The sequence below is a fragment of the Rattus norvegicus genome, chromosome 20 (genome assembly GCF_036323735.1).
Source record: "Rattus norvegicus strain BN/NHsdMcwi chromosome 20, GRCr8, whole genome shotgun sequence".
NCBI classification, from domain to species: Eukaryota; Metazoa; Chordata; class Mammalia; order Rodentia; family Muridae; genus Rattus; species Rattus norvegicus.
The window spans coordinates 30123660-30142361 of NC_086038.1; the positions used below are offsets into that span (position 1 = coordinate 30123660).

The window sequence follows — 18702 nt, forward strand, 5'->3', positions numbered from 1 at the left end:
GGAGAGAGGGAGAGGGAGAGGGAGAGGGAGAGGGAGAGGGAGAGGAGAGAGGGAGAGGGAGAGGGAGAGGGAGAGGGAGAGGAGAGACGGAGAGGGAGAGGAGAGAGGGAGAGGGAGAGGGAGAGGGAGAGGTAGGGAGAGGGAGAGGGAGAAGGAGAGGGAGAGGAGAGACGGAGAGGGAGAGGAGGAGGAGGAAGAGAGGAGAGAGGGAGAGGAGAGAGGGAGAGGAAGAGGGAGAGGAGGAAGAAGAGAGGAGAGGGGGAGAGGGAGGGGGAGAGGGAGAGGGAGAGGGAGAGGGAGAGGGAGAGGGAGAGGGAGAGGGAGAGGGAGAGGGAGAGGGAGGGAGAGCTACTCCTGCAGAATAGCTTTTTTGGACCCAGTGTGGTGTTGTGTGACTTTAAATCTCAATTGGGAGGCAAAGGCAGGCGGATCTCTAAGAGTTTGAGGCCAGCCTGATCCACATAGAGAATCTCAGGCCAGCCCTGTCTTGACAACATTCTCAATAGCCTGCCAAGGGTATCCAACATTGTGTTGTGTCCCAGCATTCATGCTACTCCTGTAACAGCAGTGTGCATCCATCGTTGCCCTGCAGTAGCTCCCGCACGTGAGTAGACTTCCCTACTGCCTTGACATTGAACCTGATTGCATGATCTTCCTTTGGTCAATGGAAAGTGGGCAGTTGTCAATATGGCTGGAAGCATTAAAAGCCACTATGCCCTTAAGTGTGGTGACCTTTAATCCTAGCACTTGGAAGCCAGTGGGAGATGGATATAATGAATATATATATATATGTATATATATATATATATATATATATATATATATAGGATCCACCACACCTCCATGTACCATCCACTCCTCTATCCACCATCTACCCATCTAACCAGCCATCATCACCCCCCCATCCATCCACCCTTCCACCCATCCACCATCCACCCACCTACCTATCCACCCACCCACCCCTCTATCCTTCTATTTACCCATCCCTCCATTCCTCCATCACTCTGTCATCACTTCCTCCATCCATCTATCCAGCATCCATCCACCCACCCACCCATCCACCCATCCATCCATCCATCTCTCTGTCTCTATATCTCTCTGTCCCTGTCTCTGTGTCCCTGTCTCAGTCTCTCTCTCTCTCTCTCTCTCTCTCTCTCTCACACACACACACACACACACACACACACACACAGTAGTTTACTTATTTCTCCCTTCTTCCTATGATGAGACCAAAAAAGACATGGAGCACTTTGTTTCCTGCAACAAAATCAAGAGTGTGGTGGGTCTTGTGGGAAGAAGGTTGTCTGTTACAAGAGCAACATACTGGGGCTGGAGAGATGGCTCAGCGGTTAGGAGCACTGACTGCTCTTCCAGAGGTCCTGAGTTCAATTCCCAGCAATCACATGGTGGCACCCAACCATCTGTAATGGGATCCAGTGCCTTCTTCTGGTGTGTTTGAGGACAGCAATGGTGTACTCATATAAATAAAATATTTTTTAAAAAAAAACCCAAGAGCAACGTATCTCTAACAACATAGTTTTTAAGAATGGACTAATAGGGGCTGTGGACGTAGTAGTTTTGTTAGTGAAGCATTTGTCAAGCATGCACAAAGCCCTCAGTGCTGCAGAAGAAAACTCAAGTGGGCGTGGTGGTGTGATCTCATCGCTGGAGAAGTGGATTGGGAGGAGCAGAAGTTCTGATCCAATGAGTTAGTTCTCAGCCAGCCTGGCTTCCAGGAGATCTTGGCTCAAAAAAGAAAAATTGAAAAAATTGAAAAAGAACAAAAAGAAAAATAGACTTATTGCATAATAGTACCAGGAACAAAACACGGTGTCATTTGTTTTGGGACCTGCTGGTGAGTCCTTCAGCCACTTGGAAATCGGGTTAATCACCAAATAGCGTACAGTTTGAGCCAACTGAGTGCCAGACTTGGTAGCACACACTTATAGGCCAGCACCTTTTAGTACTTAGGAAGTAGAAGCAGGAGGATTGGAAGTTCTGGGTTAGCCTTTGTTACTTACTGAGTTGAGGCCAGCCTGAGCTACAGTAGATATTTTTTTTCTTTTTTTCAGAGATGGGGACTGAACCCAGGGCCTTGTGCTTGCTAGGCAAGTGCTCTACCACTGAGCTAAATCCTCAACCCCTACAGTAGATATTTTTACCACTCTCTCTTGGCTGCTTTTAGATGCATGTGGCAGGGTTGAGCGATTGACTGATTTTTGGCAAACTGTCTATGTAGCCCTGACTGTCCTGGAACTCTGTAGACCAGAACTCAACCTCATAGAGATCCACCTGCCTCTCCCTCCTGAGTGCTGGGATGAGAGGTATGGACCACCATGATGGGCAGGGCTCCTTCTATAAGCAAGAAATGAGCTTGGAAAAGAACTGGCTAACTAAGCAGGGGATGGAAGGAGAGAGTTGTGATTTGTGGCAAGGGACACAACTATTGCGTGTCTGTAACAAAGAGAGTCTGGAAATTGAGAAATCCATTGAGTCACAGGCAGACCAGGTATGAGTTAGTTTTGAGACAGACCCGTGGATGGAAAAACCTAGGGCATTTTAGATTGTTCCTTAGTAATTATTCCTGCAGAGAACAGGATTACAGATGTGATGGCCAGCCCATGGGGCCGCCTGGAACTACAGAAGCTGTCCATGTGCTCAAGAGTGTTGTGTAACTGAGGAGCAACCGGCCTGGGTAAAAGGGGACTGTGGCTGTTGAAGAACAGTCTTTGTGTTCCTACGTCTCTGTGGGCAGACGAAAAGCTTGACAAGTATTTCCCACATGTGCCAGGGTGCATGGTTGTAATAAAAGGATCACTCAGGATGAGAAAGCCTTGGAAAGTGATAACAGGGGGCCTCTGCGGGGAGACTGAAGCAAGCGATGCTTCCTGGGCATAGTTACAAGCCTAAGCTGTGTGGTGGTCCTTCACCACCCACTCTTTCAGTGTGAAGCTCAGTATTAATCCCAGTGGTCATTCTGGGTGTTTTGTTTGCTTATGAGACTAGGTCTTATGTGGCACAGGCTGCCCTCAACTCAGTAAGCAGTAGAGGCTAACCCAGAACTTCTGATCCTCCTGCTTCTACTTCCTAAGCGCTGAGAGGTACCGGCCTGTAAGTGTGTGCTACCAAGTCTGGCCCTTAGTGTTTGTTCAGAAAGTGCACATTAGGACTACATAGAGAGCACAGCACCTGCTTGTTTTGTATTCCTAAGTCTCTGGATTAGAGGAGCATCTTTGGATACTATGTTACAAGCAGCAGGGGCCACTACTGTACAGTCACTGGGGAGAAGACAGATAGTAAAGACATTAATGAGAGAAAGGATCACTGTTCCCAGTGTCTGCCTCTTTCTTCACATACGTGCTTGCCTGTTGGTACTACCCCTTTAATGAGCTCATTTCTACACACATTGACATCAGATAATATCACGGGGCTTTGCTGATGACATGTAAGCCAAAATGATATAATATACATATATAAAACATATATAAAGATATAAAACATATATATATATATATATATATATATATATATATATGAGAGAGAGAGAGAGAGAGAGAGAGCCAGGACCTTGAGCTTATTGGAATCCTCCTACCTGCTGGGATTACAAACTGGACATACATATACATATAAATATACATACACACACACACACACACACACTTTTCCTTCACACACACACTTTTCCTTGCCCTGCAGTAATGGCCCACATTATTCAGCACTGTGTGTCAGGATTTCACTTTTGTCCAGGTCATCTGCCTGTTTTAGTCAAGAGGCTTTTGACTTTGTGTAACAAAAACTTTCAATCAAACTCAAGGTTTACCATTAAAACTGCAAGGAATTTATTACAAAATGGAATGAACCATTCAGAGGCCAAGCAGCATTAGTCACTTGTATTCATCATTTTTTGCTGGATTATGCTATCATAACCCCTAATTCTCTATGGCTTGGAAAAAAACAACATTTAGGAGTATATATGAACATTGAGATAAGGAAATACTTCCATAAGACATGAGCAGTCTCTAACAGAACTGTGTAACACTTACATGTTACTGTGGTTGTTAGGGCCAGAGCCCAGGTTCTGATCTAAAGAGACATAGTAACACTTACTTAATAAAGGAAAAGGGAGCGAGGCAGTAGTGGCAGTGCTAAGGCAGAGGCAGGTGGATCTTTGAGGTCCAGGTTAGCCTGATCTATATATAGAGTGAGTTCCAGGACAGCCTGGTTTACATAGCAAGTTTCAGGACAGTCAGGGAGGGCAACATAGTGAGACCATGTCTTATGTTCCTCAACCCAAAAAATGAGAGAGAGAGAGAGAGAGAGAGAGAGAGAGAGAGAGAGAGAGAGAGAGAACAAAGGAGATTTATTTAAAGTGATGACCACACTGGGGAGTGGAAGTGAGAATGCCTGCTCCATCTCCCTCCCCAAGCTCCTCTTCTGGGTCCTGACATGATCAGATTTAAATAGAGGGCAAGCGGCCTGTACAGCTCAACAGCCCTGGTCAGGGTCTTCCCAGCATCAGCATCTCTATTCAGATCGATCCTATAAAGCTGTCTGACAAGCTGTCAGAACTGGGTGATGCCTCTTTCCCAGAGACACGTTCACCTGGCTGTACCAGGTCTCAGCTTCTTCATCTCTCAGCATGAAGATATCACGAGGGGATTCCGATTGGGGGTGGTGGTGGGACACAAATGTCTCCTTAGATTACCTTCATTTCTGCTTATAAAGTTACATGACCAGAAGGAAGGAATCCTTCCTTGAAGGTGGAGTGGGAGCCGGTGCCTTGGAGCAAGACATGTCCAGAGACCGTTCCTCAGTGCAGTCTGTAGATAAGGCTTCTGGCATCCTCTGTTTCTACCAACAACCATCCAAGCTGTGTGTGTGTGTGTGTGTGTGTGTGTGTGTGTGTGTGTGTGTGTGTGTGAGAGAGAGAGAGAGAGAGAGAGAGAGAGAGAGAGAGAGAGAGAGAGATTCTTCTTTCTTTTGGTTGAGTTAGGGTCTCTCACTATAACTCAGTCTGACCTCAAACTCACTTTGTAGCCCAGGATTACCTTGAACTCCTAGAAATCATCCTGCCTCAGCCTCCTGAATGCTGGGAGAGAATTTATTTTTAATGCCATTCAGATGTCAGGCCTGATAGAGCAGGCCAGTTATTCTAGAGCCCGAGACCAGATGATGGGAAGCTCAAGGCCTGCCTTGGCTACAGGACCAGTGGAAGGTCAGCTTGGGTAACTTAGTAAGACCCTGTCAAAATAAAAAGAAGAGGGCTGGGCATAAAACTTACTGATTAAACTCTTGCCTGTCATGAGTGAGGTTCTGGATTCAGTTACCAGCACTATTAAAACCAAGCTAAATAAATAACTCCAATTTGGATCAGGTAATTTTCCTACTGAAAATTTTGTATAGACAATTATTCCTCCCCTTCTTTTTTTTTTTTTTTCTTTTTCTTTTTTTTCGGAGCTGGGGACCGAACCCAGGGCCTTGCACTTGCTAGGCAAGCGCTCTACCACTGAGCTAAATCCCCAACCCAATTCCTCCCTTTCTTGCTTGAGTGCATGGGCTTCTTCTCCTCTTCCTCCTCTTCCTCCTCTTGGCAGCACTAGTGTAAAATGACTAGAATTGGCACAAGACACATCAAGACTGAGTTCTCAGCACAAGGGACATTTATTTGCCCTAACGGGACAAAGGGAAAGGACTGAGAGACAAAGACAGGAGACCTAGGATGAGAGGGAGAGAAGGGGAAGGGAACAGGGAGAGGGGGAAGGTGTCGCGCGCCTAATGTCCCACCAGTAAGAACGACGAGTGGCAACAGGATTCTTCTGCGAGCAAGCCTTTACTGTGTTACAGCTCTTCTTAGTGTTACAGCTCTTCTCAGTGTTACAGCTCTCTTAGTGTTACAGCTCTCTTGAACAGGGACCCCGAGCAGCAAAATCGCTCGGCTTATATAGACAACAGTATGCTAATTATCTCTCAGGGATTGGTGGGGCTTGGATCACCCCACTACTTGTCCTCCAGGGATTGGTGGAGAATGAATCACCTCATTAGCATATTAACGGTCAACTAACACCTGGTGCATAAACCGCACATGTGCAGTACCGCTGTTCACCACTAGAGGGAGCCCTAACAAGGGGACAAGCCTGCACATGCGCAGTAAGTCGTTTATATCCAGACAAGGCTGGATGTCGGCGCCATCTTTGTTTCGCCGCGCCGCTCTCTACAGGAAGGGCTATTTGCCCCATGGAACAAAGGTCTGCCTATGGACAGAGAGGAGACAGACCTGGCCTGTAGGCAAAAGGCAGACAGGGATAAAGGGAAAGGGGGAACCCCAAGTTAGGATGCCATGTTTGATTTTGATTGAACAGGTTAATCAGATGAGCTGAAAGGGGGCCTTTGATTACTGAACTTCAATATTCTGATATCTGGACCTTGGTGGTCAGCATCAGGAGGAGGAAGTGGCCAAATATGGAAATAGACTTTGGCAGCTAGTTTTAGGAATATAATCTATGGTTTACAAGAAAGAGGGAAGGACAAGGCCTGACAGTTTCTTGTTTGTCATGTTTGGGCCCACTAGAGCTCTTCCTGGTGTATTTCAGGCTGGCTTCCTGCTTCAAAGCAGTTATAACCAAGAATGAACTTGAATTCTGTATCCCTTTATCTCCATCTTGTTGAGCCCTAGAATTATAGACATGTGCTGCCTTGCAAGCCTGCCTTTATGTGGTACTGGGTACTGTTAGCATTCTGCCTAAGCTCCACCCCCCACAGTTACCTGGCAACAGCTAAAAGGGGCTTACTTGCCCCCTCCTCACTCTCTTGCTTCTTCTTGCTCTTGCTCTTACCCTCTTCCCCCTTTGTCCCTTCTCTCCCCATTCCCCTCCCCACTTCTCTCCACATGCTCATGGCTGGCCTTTACTTCTCTACTTCTCTCTTTCTCTGCCCTACTACCCTTTAACTCCCTTCCCCATGCTCTGAATAAACTCTATTCTATACTATACCATCTTGTGCTGGTCCGTGGGGGGAAGGGATGTCTCAGCATGGGCCTGCTGAGGCACCCCCTTTCCTCAGACCTCCATAGAACATAATTCTTTATCTTTTTACCACACATCAGGCACTGAAGCTCAAACTTTGTACAGTCTACCAATCGAGCTGTCTCCAACACACATTTCTAACATCTTTTGTCTTTTTCCCCCCAAGATACAGCTTCTCTGTGGAAGGTGGAGGGAGGAGAGGGGAGAGAGTGAAACCAGATGTGGATTGTATTAGGAAGGGCAGTTGGAGAAACCCTGGACTGGAGAAGTTTTAGGTAGGGAGCCAGGTGGAGTGTACACCAGCCAGGAGGATTTTCTTAAAGGTAGCGCCTGAGGGTTACAGGGAGAACCTGGTCATTGTCAGCTTTGATTTGTTAAATAAACACCTCAGCCATTTGTCCCAGGGTTTGAGACTTAACACTCCAGAAGCTATAACCCGGCACTAGATTTATAGAGGGGTTGCCCTGTGACTGTTGGGAACTGAACCCTGCGTGCTCTGTGACAGCACAAAATGCTTTTAGCTGCTGAGACGTGTCTCAGCCCCCCCCCCCCCCCCCCAGCACTGTATTTTCAGACAGGGTTTTACTAAAGAGCCAAGGCTGGCCTGTAACTTGTGAGCCTCCTGTTTCAGTTTCCCAAGTGCTAAAGTATCTGACCATGCCCTCAAGCCTGGCTGAACAAGGCCTGAGAGGCTCAAATACCCTTGCCGGCTGCACAGGCCTGGGCGGTTTACCATAGTGATTACCGATTGGCTCTTTGAACTTATTCAATGGATCAGAGATAGAGTGTAAGTCCAGAGGTCAGAGAGCCATTATCGCCTCACCTGGCTCTGAGGGAAAGTGCGTGTGGGTCCTTTTTATTATTAGTGTGCTATTTCTGTCTGTTCAGTCAAAGATGAGATTCAGGGTTTTCCCAAGAAAACTGGTTCTGCCTAGTCAAAGACCGAAAGAATGACGAAAGGGACTCAGTTAGAGGTGCAACCCCTAGCGTATTCCCAGATCGGGCACTACTTATTTACTGTTTGGAAATCCCTGCTGCTTTTGTGTCTACGGTGTCTTGCCAATCAGGCTGTCGCTCTACCATTTTTTTTTTTCTTTTTCTTTTTTTTCGGAGCTGGGGACCGAACCCAGGGCCTTGCGTTTGCTAGGCAAGCGCTCTACCACTGAGCTAAATCCCCACCCCCGCTCTACCATTTTTATAGCCTTCATGTTCTGAGACAGAATGCTGTTGTGTTCAAAAGTTAGTGAGTCATGGCCTTCTGAAAAATTAATAGGTGTCAGCAGGGCCAGCAGTTGGGAGGAGGAACGGGTGGTGGAGGGAATGACACAAACTAATGCTAGATTTATCTTTTTTTTTTTTTTTTTTTTTTTTTTTTTGAGACAGAGTCTCATGGAGTCCAGACTGGCCAAGGATGACCTTGAACTCATGATCTTCCTGCTTTTGCTTCCCAAGTGTTGCAGCTACAGGTACATAACACCGTGCCAATTGAGAAATTAATTTCCTTAGGCTTTCACCTAATACGTGGTTTATGCATTCCACTTTATATATTAGAGATTGCCTTGAAAATAGTTGAAAGAAAAACCGTCTTTAAGATACAGTGAAAGGAATATTTTACTGTGTATCTTTTTTTTTTTAAAGATTTTATTTATTTTATATAAGTGAGTACCCTGTCACTCTCCTCAAACACACCAGGAGAGGGAATCAGATTGTGTTGCAGATGGTTGCGAGCCACCATGTGGTTGCTGGGATTTGAACTCAGGACCTCTGGAAGAGCAGTCAGTGCTCTTAACGAAAGGAATATTTTAGAAAGATATTCTACCTATCATTTAAAGTAAAATTAGCTTTTTTAAAAACGTGGATAATAAATAGATTTGTTATAAATAGATTTGTCTTATTTTTAGATAGTCTCATACTGGAGCTCAGGCTGGTCTCAGAACTCAGCTTCCTGAGGTCTGGGGTTATAGGTAATTAGAGTTGTGTTATACACAGAAGAGAGAGAGAGAGAGAGAGAGAGAGAGAGAGAGAGAGAGAGAGAGAGAGAGAGAGAGAGAGAGACTCTGAGAAAGTTAGCAATGTCCACAGCGTCACACTCGGGAGGGGTGGAGTCTGGCCTGAGGTGGTTCAATAGAAGGAAAACAAGCTCCAAGAAGCTACTCCGGAGAAATGTCCTCAAGGGGTTCTGAGCACACTCCTGGGCCTTCCCAGAGCTTCAGTGTCAAATCCCAGAGGATCTGAAGTGCCTCAGTAAGGAACTGGGTGGGGAGAGATAGCTGCAGTAACTGGGGAGGGCAGGAATAATCGGCTTGACACTGGTCCAGGCAGTCCAACAATCCAGATGAGAAACCGAATCAGGGAGATTAGTAAAAGCAAATTTGCCCAATGTCTACCACTTGGAAAAACAGAAGTCACAGCCAATAGTTTTCAGAGCCTAGTCAGCCAAACCCCCAACTTAAATAAAGGCTGCTTGGGGCTGGGGGTTGTTGTTGTTGTTGGTGTTAGTATATTCCCAGCATTTGGGAGGCAGAGGGAGATGAATATCTTTGAGAAACCCTGTCTCGAAAATTCAAAAAAGAAAGGAGGTGACTTATCAAGGCCTTCTGAGATAAGGAATTGCTCCGAATGATGTGACTGAGTGGAATCAAAGGTGAGTGATTCGCGAGCCTTTGGAGAATAACTAGCGCTCTGTCCCGGTGTAGCCACCAACCGGCTGTCAGCTTCCAGAGGGCAGCCGGCGCCGGCCACGTGGCCAAGGTTGGGAGCCTGGGCTGTACTGGGGGCGGGGCGTGAGGAGGCTCGTCGGGAAGAGTGCGCCTGCGCGGATGGGCGGGGCGGGGCAGGGTGCAAGGCGAGCCCCATGCGTTAAAGGCAAGGCGCCGGCGACCAGCGGGCCAGCTCGTGGTGCGCAGGCGCGAGCTTCCTCCACGGTACAACCGCTCCGAGGCTGGGCTGTGTGGTTGTGTAGCTGTGCAGCGGCGGCGACGGCGGCACAGGCACATCTCGGACACCATGAGCAGCTTCAGCAGCGAGGAGCGCGCAGCGCCCTTCACCCTGGAGTACCGCGTCTTCATCAGTGAGTGGCGGGGGCCCTGGGCCCGGTCACCCATTCATTCCAGACTCTCTGGAGAAGCAGGCGGGCGCGTCCCCTTCCTTCGGGCGGGCGGGCGAGCGAGCGGGCGGGCGGCGGGACCAGCGAGGGCCTCCATCCCAGTGCCCACCGCGAGCGCTCCCTCCACACATTCGAACTTGGGCCACGTGGGAAAGGAAACCACTGAGTCACCCTTAGAAGGTGCCGGGAGGTGATACAGACCGCCTAAGAGGATTGTCCTCAGGATCGCGGGCTGGAGGACAGATTTCTCAAGACCTTAATTCCGTGCCAAACAGGATCGATTCCTCCCCAGTGTTCTAGAGATGGGAAACTAAGGCCCAGGTCTTACGTGGTGTGTGGTGAGGCTTCTCTGAAGCACTGATGGCCCGGAGTGCTCTCTAGGAGACTGAAGGCTTTGCCTCCCCAGACAGGTGATGTCCAGCTGAGGACCTGGAGGGAGAACAGCCAGGTTCTTAATCCGGGTGCAGGGACCCGAGTCCGGACGTACTAGTTACACCCCCAACCAAAACCCGCCCTGCACTCCAAAAGGTGGAGTCGATTATCGGCCTTCCACGTTGTGTCAGCTTTTCCTTGTAGGTACTTGCAAACTGCCTGGGTTTCTCCTGGAAGCCCTTAGCTTGTAGGTATACATTCAGGGAACTAACAGAGACTTTCGATGCTGTCAGCAAAGGCCCTTCCAATTTGTAATCTCTTTATGGTTAATCGGAAGGGATGGGCATGAATCTCGAAGAAAAGAGCAATAGGCATTCCTTAAAGAATGAACAGAGAGTGCCTAGCAAATTTAAGTCTGGTTTGGAGCAAAAAGGACAGTGAACTCCTAAACATATATCTAATGAAGATTAAACCACCAGGGAAGATCTAGTTAATTTTTAATTAATTGCCGAATCAAACAGTAAGGACAGAATGTAGGAACTTGTCATGGAAATAATGTTGGCTTCAGAATTTATCAGTGACCTTTAGGGTGACCCTGTGGGTCGCTGGGAATTGTCTTCAAACTATATGTGCAGAACAAACATATTGTTTTTAATGTATTTAATGCGTTGGTGGTGAGTATTTTACAGTTGTTAGTGGAGAGCAAAGCCACTCCTCGACTTTGGACTAGGCTGAAGTTTATCACATGGGCTATCTGGAACTTAAGAAATACTAATAACTTAGTATCGCTGTGTAATTTAACTAGTTCTCGTTCTTTGAGCTTTTTAAAAAATGATATATTTGAGTATTTTTCTCACCCTTTTTTGAGGGTAGTGGTGTGGGGGCCACAGTGTTTTTCTGTTTAGCTCAGCCTGGTTTCAAACCTGAGATTCTCCTGCTTCAACATCCCAATACTAGCAAATAGATTGGTTCAGGCTCCACACCTGACAGCATCCATTCTTTTTATTATTATATATCTTATTAATATATATGATATATTAATATAATTATATATCTTATTAATATATGATATATTAATATAATTATATATCCTATTAATATATGATATATTAATATAATTATATATCCTATTAATATATGATATATATTAATATAATTATATATCTTATTAATATATATAAGATATTACTATAATAATATATATGTACGTACACTGTAGCTGACCTCAGACGCACCAGAAGAGGGCATCAAATCCAATTACAGATGGTTGTGAACCACTGTGTAGTTGCTACGATTTGAACTCAGGACCTCCGGAAGAGCTGTCAGTGCTCTTAACCACTGAGCCCCCGAGCATCCATTCTTAATAGAAATAATTCTTTTTCTTAATAATGCTACATTTTCCAGTCTCTTTAAAACATATAAAAGTCTAATTTGAGCCGAGGACAGCTATGCATATATCCCTCCACAAAATAAAGGTAAAATCCTGACATTGCAGAGGCAGATGAGGGCAGATCTGTGAGTTTGAGGCCAGCCGGATCCACAGAGTGAGTTCCAGGACAGCCAGGGCTACACAGAAAAACCCTGTAATAAGGGCCTGTACCACCACACCTGGCTTTTATTATTTATTTTTTGAGGCAGGGCTTATGGAGCCCAAGGTGGCCTCAGACTCACTATATGTAGCCAAAGAATGACCTTGAATTCTTCATCCTCCTGCCTCGACCTCTCCAAAGCTCAGATAGCAGGCATGTGCCATCAAACTGGGCTAAAATTACTTTGCAGGTTTGATGGTTGTAGAATAGAGAAGATGTCATTGTGACTAGATCATTCTTAAGCCAAGTAGGTCTGAAGTGTCCGGGAAAACAGTGTGAGTTCCTAAGGTAATTGGTGGGTTGGTCTCTTTCCTGCAGGTAGTTCACCATTTGGTAAGCAGTTAACTGAAATAGTTAACTGAAATAGTCAAAACAGTTTGATCGCCTTGTACTTAGTAAGCCCTGCTGGGCAGGAGGTTCAGCTAAGTCATTGCACTCACAATAGGAAGTAACACCCAGGGTAAAGCAGAAAGTGCAAGGAGAATAGAAACCTGGTCCCGGAGAGGGTCAGGGATGCAAACCGCTGTATCTGTTTTTAAACAGTGTCTCTGTCCCCTGGCTGGGGTAGAACTGCCTCCCATGTAGACCAAGCTGGCTTCAAAGTCCCAGAGCACTTCTGCCTTGGCCTCCTGGGTGCTAGGTTTTGTTTTGTTTTGTTTTGTTTTTATTTGGTTCTTAAGTATTTTTGAGATGGGGTCTCCTAGAGCATCTCCTGGGTTGGCTTCAACCTGACTGTGTGGACAGGTATGACCTTGAACTCCTGATTTACCAATTCCTGGGTTTGCAGTCTTGCAAACTGTCTGGTTCAGCCGGACAGTGGTTTCCTGGGTTTTGTCTGCCTCCAGCCTGAGGAAGATTGAACCCAGAACTTAGCACATGGTAGGACTGCACCTGCATGCACTGTCCTATGCTGTCTGCCCCTTGTTTTGGTTTGTTCTTGTTTTAAGGCATAGGAATACACCTTGCTGTTCAGAAACGTCTATTTTGTGCGTTTGGAAATGTACCCAGTCACAACAGCTTTTCTTATTTATTTACAGAAAATGAGAAAGGGCAGTATATTTCTCCATTTCATGATGTTCCAATTTACGCAGACAAGGTAAGAATCCCTGTCATTCAAAAATGGTCTCACCCCTCCCTTTTTTTTTCTTTGCTTTTTTTTTTTTTTTTTTTTAATACATGGTCTCTAAGTATTCCTGCATGCCCTGGAACTCACTCTGGTCTTGAACTCAGAGACCCGCCAGCCTCTGCCTCTGGAGTGCTGGAAGGAAAGTCACGCCACCACGTCCAGCAAATGCAGTGTCTTTAATTGGCTCCCTAGCTGTGCAGACTGCATTTTCTTAATCTCCAGAAACTTGAAATGCCTCCTGTGCCTTCAGCTAAAGGTTCATTGAGCAGCTAAGAGGCCAGAATTGAATCAGATCATTGGCTTAAAAAAGCAGCTATCAATTAGAGGAGGAATGGAGGTTTAAGCTGCCTCTCTGTGGGTGTGTGTAACATTGCTATGCAGGTTTGGAACTGAAGCCTTCCGGCTTCATTAATGGTTTAAAATAAACCATGTGGTATGTTTATTAAACATTAAAAGTAAACTCAATAAATACAAGAAAACTCAGTACTTTTCGTCAGTTAGTGAGTTTGCAAACAGTGTTAAGAAAGGTAAGTCCACAGCTCTGAGGAGAAATGTCTGTTCTTGAACGCACCAGTGAACTGGAGAAATCTAACAGCACAGATTGGTGTGGGTTTACCGCAAATTAGTAAGAATCCTTACTTTCTTAAGAAAAAAGTTTACAGGGGTTGGGGATTTAGCTCAGTGGTAGAGCGCTTGCCTAGCAAGCACAAGGCCCTGGGTTTGGTCCCCAGCTCCGGGAAAAAAAAAAAAGAGAGAAAAAAGTTTACAGCTTTATATAATATGTGGTTGCTGGGAATTGAATTCATGGCCTCTGGAAGAGCAGTCAGTGCCCTTAACCACTGAGCCATCTCTCCAGCCCCTTCTTTCAGGAACTATGAGTCACATTAGAGACAAAGTTTTGTATGCTGTCGGACTTCGTTTATTTGTTTATTGGGGGCAGTGTGCGTGTGTATGCGCGTGCGTGTAGATCAGACGACAGCATGCAGGAGCTGGTTCTACCGTGTAGAATTGGGAATCAGACCCAGGTTGGCAGACTTGGATAGAAGCGCCCTTGCCTACTGGGTCTTCCTTCTCTGGGGCCCTCATTAACCCTAGCTCAGTGTTGCTCCCTAGCCCACATGGATACCGTAGCGCACCCGGAATGATGCTGTCAGGTTGAAATCTTCACTTCTTGTTCATACCATTACTGTTGCCTAGATATAGACCCCAAAGAGCTGGGGTGGTGGTTCAGAAAACCAAAACAAAACAAAACGCTTGCCCTGGAAAGAGAGAGCCCACCTCTACAATTGTCTGTGCATGTGTGTTCGTGAACACACATATATCATATATCATATATACACAATAACTTTTTTTTAAGTTAAAAATGAGAGAAATAAACACATTGGGTTGTATTCCTACCAGAAAGCGTCCTGTAGTTCTCCTGACCCCTGAACTCTAGCAAGAACTGCAGTCTGCAGGTAGCGGCAGAGGACCCTGTCTGACCCAGACTCCGCTTTGGAGGCAGTGAAGCAGACAAAGCCAATTATGTACCTAAGTTGCAGGAAGGACCTTTAATTGGACATGGCTTCCTACGGGAACCTCACAGTTATATTTGCTTAGGTTCTCTGATTTGTTGTATATCAATCGCTTCCTGACAGCTGATACGACTTGCTGAGTCTCCCCATTGAACTGGCTTGTTGGGTTGGCTTGAATTATCTCATACGGTTTAATAGGAGCGTGCTACACAATCCTAACCCAGGGTATTCTGAGTTAGGAAGACGTAGGAACCAGAGAGTCTGGGTTTACTGATGGTATGTCCACGGGTGTCCATGTCCTTTGTACACTGGTGTGCTGAGGAGAGAAGTCTCTCGATACAGAGCTGGGTTTCCATGTTCACAAGTGGTTTACAGTGATCTCAGGACACTCCACAGGAGGGAATGGAGCTGACTCTGATGTCCTCAAAACATCATTTCTCAGGTTCTCCGACGCAGTGAAGTCTTATGAACCTGTCGTGTCTGTTATGAAATATTGTTTGTTTGCTTGCTTGCTTTTTAAGAGTTTCTCTGTGGAGCCCTGGCTGTCCTAGAACCTTATCTGTAGACAGGCTGGCCTCGAACTCAGAAAGTCACCTGCCTCTGCCTCCTTAGTGCTGGGATTAAAGGTGTGCACCACCATGATCTGGTGTGTTTCATAACAGTATTTTTCATAAGTGTACAGACTCTTGCGACAACTGGATTTTACCAGTGTTCACACTGTAAGGGCCAGTTTCTGTTCCAAGAAGCCAGGAAAGTTCTTTGGTTTTTACGAAGTTCTCTCATTGGGATATAGATAAGGTCATGGGTGACAGATCTTATTTTGGACTACAATGAAAAAAGCAACCTGACCTATGACAGAGGAGTGTAATTTATGACTAGTGTGGGGGTGTGCACACACAAATGCCAGAGTGCACAGGTCGGGACAACTCAGTGGTGTTAGTTCTCGCTGTATGGGTTCTAGGATCCAACTCGCACTGCCAGCTTGGACAGCCAGTGCCCTTAGCCAGTGAGGCATCTCATCCACTGCCTCTCCCGGACCCCATATTTCAATGTCAGTGTACTTGTGTGCGTTTTTGTATGTGGTTGTAGGTGTGTCATTAACAAGACGACTCAGTGACTCGGTTCCTGAATAGAAAAATGTCCGAGGATTTAGAGATTGTATTCCATGTCAGAGCCTTTGTTCAGTCCAGACAATATTGTGTTTGCATTAGCTAATCCAGCCAGCGAGATCAGGAAATTCTTGTGAATCAGGTATCCTGCTTGGATTCAGTCCAGATATATTGGGTAGTAAAGGGCAAGGCAGGGGTTTACTCTTGTTGTTAATTGCAGAAATGTGTTTTGTCTCTATTTTGGGCTCAAGTATAAAAGCATCTGTCCATGAAATTATCTTCCAAGTCCGTACACAGAGATGACAGAAAACAAACTCAGAACAATGCCAGACTCAGCCTAATACCAGCGATAGGAAACATGGGAAGATGAAGATCAGCTTGATTCTGGTTTTGCTTTTGGTTTTGAGTTTTATTTCCTCCTGTTACTGAGAGTTGAACCAGGGGTGATGGGCCCAACCCCCAGCCCTCTTTATTTTTGAGGCAAGATCTTACCGAGTAGCATGAACTCATTGTGCATGTGCAACCAGGCAGGCCGTGATCTCACCATCTTTCTGCGCAGCCCCCGAGTAGCAAGGGTTAGAGGCAGTTTGCTAAGGCCCATTCTGTGCACTGAAAGTTGACCTCTAACTGCCGATACCCCTGGCTCAGTTTATTTCCACCAGTATACGCCATGGGCGTACACCACACCCAGATCTTAAAATGCATTCACAAGCTTGTGTTTCTCTGGGCCATGCCTTCAGTGCTTATGTGAAGTAATAGAACTGACTGTGTTCCAGGCTCCTGGTGGACACGGATACATCTGAAGCTGTATCTTTTCTTCTGTTGGAAAAAAAAAGTAGTCATGCTTTAATCAGATAGACTAACGCTTACATGCTTAGGCATTAAATCGTAGGCAGTTTTGACAGCTGAAAACCCAAAATCTTGCTAGATTGGTAAAGAAGAGACACTGAAAGGTCTGGTTAGCGATCTCACCGGGTTTCAGTCATTCTCCAGCATTTCTAACGAGGAGACAGGGGCTCGTTCTTAGGTGATGTGATAGATTAAGTCACGTTTCATGGGTGTCTATGCCTATTTCTGACCACAGGAGTGAGATTGACTGACTTAAGTGAAAGCTTTAATTGTAAGACAAAAGGCCCTCCATTCCGGCATCCATGAACTGAACACTCAGAGTCTCAGGTTTCAGAGTGTTTGGATTACTGGATGAACGTGCTCACCCAGTAAAGCCTATGGGATTATATCAGTCTAAGGATCTCTGAAATCTGAGACATTTACGGGCCTGACCATTTTTACGATTGTTAAGGGAGTATGTATGCGTGGGAAATGTCCACACTGTGGTGCAGGTGCGCAGGTCAGAGGACAAGTTGTAGGAATCCATTCTCTTTTACCACGTGGGCTCCAAGGATTGAACTCCTATAACTATTATTATACTTGCTGGAAAGCACTTTTATCCCACAAGCCATCCCACCAGCCCCTGTCCAAATATTGTGGGTAAGGGAACACTCAACTTGTATTGCTGGACGTTTGGTGTGTGTGTGTGTGTGTGTGTCTGTGTATTGTTATATACTCTGATTCCTAACACTGTTGAGCACCAGTCTTCCCCTTGGTATATATCACATTTTCTTTGGTGGGATTGATTTTTTTTTTTTTTTGAGGAAGATGACAAATGCCTTTAGTACTCTGAAGGACCAGCAGCAGGTGTGGCAGTCACAGGAATCACTGGCTGTAAGTTACAACTCCACATGTGGAGGTGGCACGACTGTGTCAACTTTGACCATTGTATTTTCCTCAGGTACACTCTCAATTATGGACAGAATAATTCAGAAATTTATTTTATTTTTTCAAATTAAAAAAAGTGTACAAAAAAAAGTGTACAAGTGTTTGTCTGCATGTATGTCTGCACACTGCATGTGTGCCTGGTGCCTCCCTGGAGGCCAGCAGATCCCTGGGACTGGAGTGACAGATGTTTGTGAGCCACCATGTGGGTACTGGGACTCCACCCAGGTTCTTGGGAAGTGGCCTGTGCGTCTCTCCAGTCTTCTGTTTACTTGCATCTCCTTGTATGACATAACCTCAGAGACTGAAGAGGAAGGCTAAAGTCCCTTATCACTCAGTGCGCAGTGTTGAGTATCTTGGTACTTTTTTGAGAGCACCATTATCAGGCAGAGTGGGGTGGTGCCTTCCCTAATCCCAGCACTTGGGAGGCTGAGATTAAGTTTAAAGCCTGGACTACATAGCAAAACTCCGTCTCAAGACAAGTGTTGTTACTGGGCAGGGGCATGTCCTTATAAATACACTGCACTCTTCTGATAATGTTTCCTAACTCTGAGGTTAGATTGGGCAGTGTTTATTTATTTCTGAGGCAGGGTCTCATGTAGACCGTACTGCCCTGAATTGCTATGTAGCTGAGGATGGCCCTGGCTGCCTCTGCTTCCTGGGTGCTAGAGCTTAGGTGTGTACTGCCATGCCTGGTCTGTGAGCCACTGAGAGTCCAACCCAGGCCTTCGCCCACGCTGGGCTAGCACACTACCAATTTCCATGCATCCATTATTTTCATTTTTCTTTCTGAGACAGGCTCTCACGTAGCCCAGGCTGGCTACCACCCTATAACCGTGGATGGCCATCAAATCCTCCCCCCCCCCCCTTTCGGAGCTGGGAACTGAACCCAGGGCCTTGCCCTTGCTAGGCAAGTGCTCTACCACTGAGCTAAATCCCCAACCCCTGGCCATCGATTCCTGATCCTCCAAAGTTCAAGGATTATAGGCATGTGCATCATCATGTCTTCTTTGTCCAGGGCTGGGGATGGACCCCAGGTTTTTATGTATGTAAAGCCTTCTTGCTTTAGAGTGTTTGCAGTAGAATTTTGT

The 18702-nt window shown here is 46.1% G+C and overlaps 1 protein-coding gene across 5 annotated transcripts in view; it reads left to right on the forward strand.

Moving 5' to 3' along the window:
• Positions 1–8428: 8428 nt before the first annotated feature.
• Positions 8429–18702, forward strand: part of Ppa1 (inorganic pyrophosphatase 1) — a 28405-nt gene continuing 18131 nt past the window's right edge. The window contains exons 1-3 of one of the 5 annotated variants that reach the window (XM_039098610.2): positions 9849–10092; positions 13127–13185; positions 17495–17560. In XM_039098610.2, the coding sequence (XP_038954538.1) occupies positions 10029–10092; positions 13127–13185; positions 17495–17560 (189 nt within the window). In that variant the 5' untranslated portion in view covers positions 9849–10028. Of the gene's footprint in view, positions 8489–9823; positions 10093–13126; positions 13186–16619; positions 16646–17494; positions 17561–18702 lie in introns of those variants that run through there. The other 4 variants (XM_063279070.1, XM_063279069.1, NM_001100834.1 and 1 more) reach the window with 4 other exon arrangements.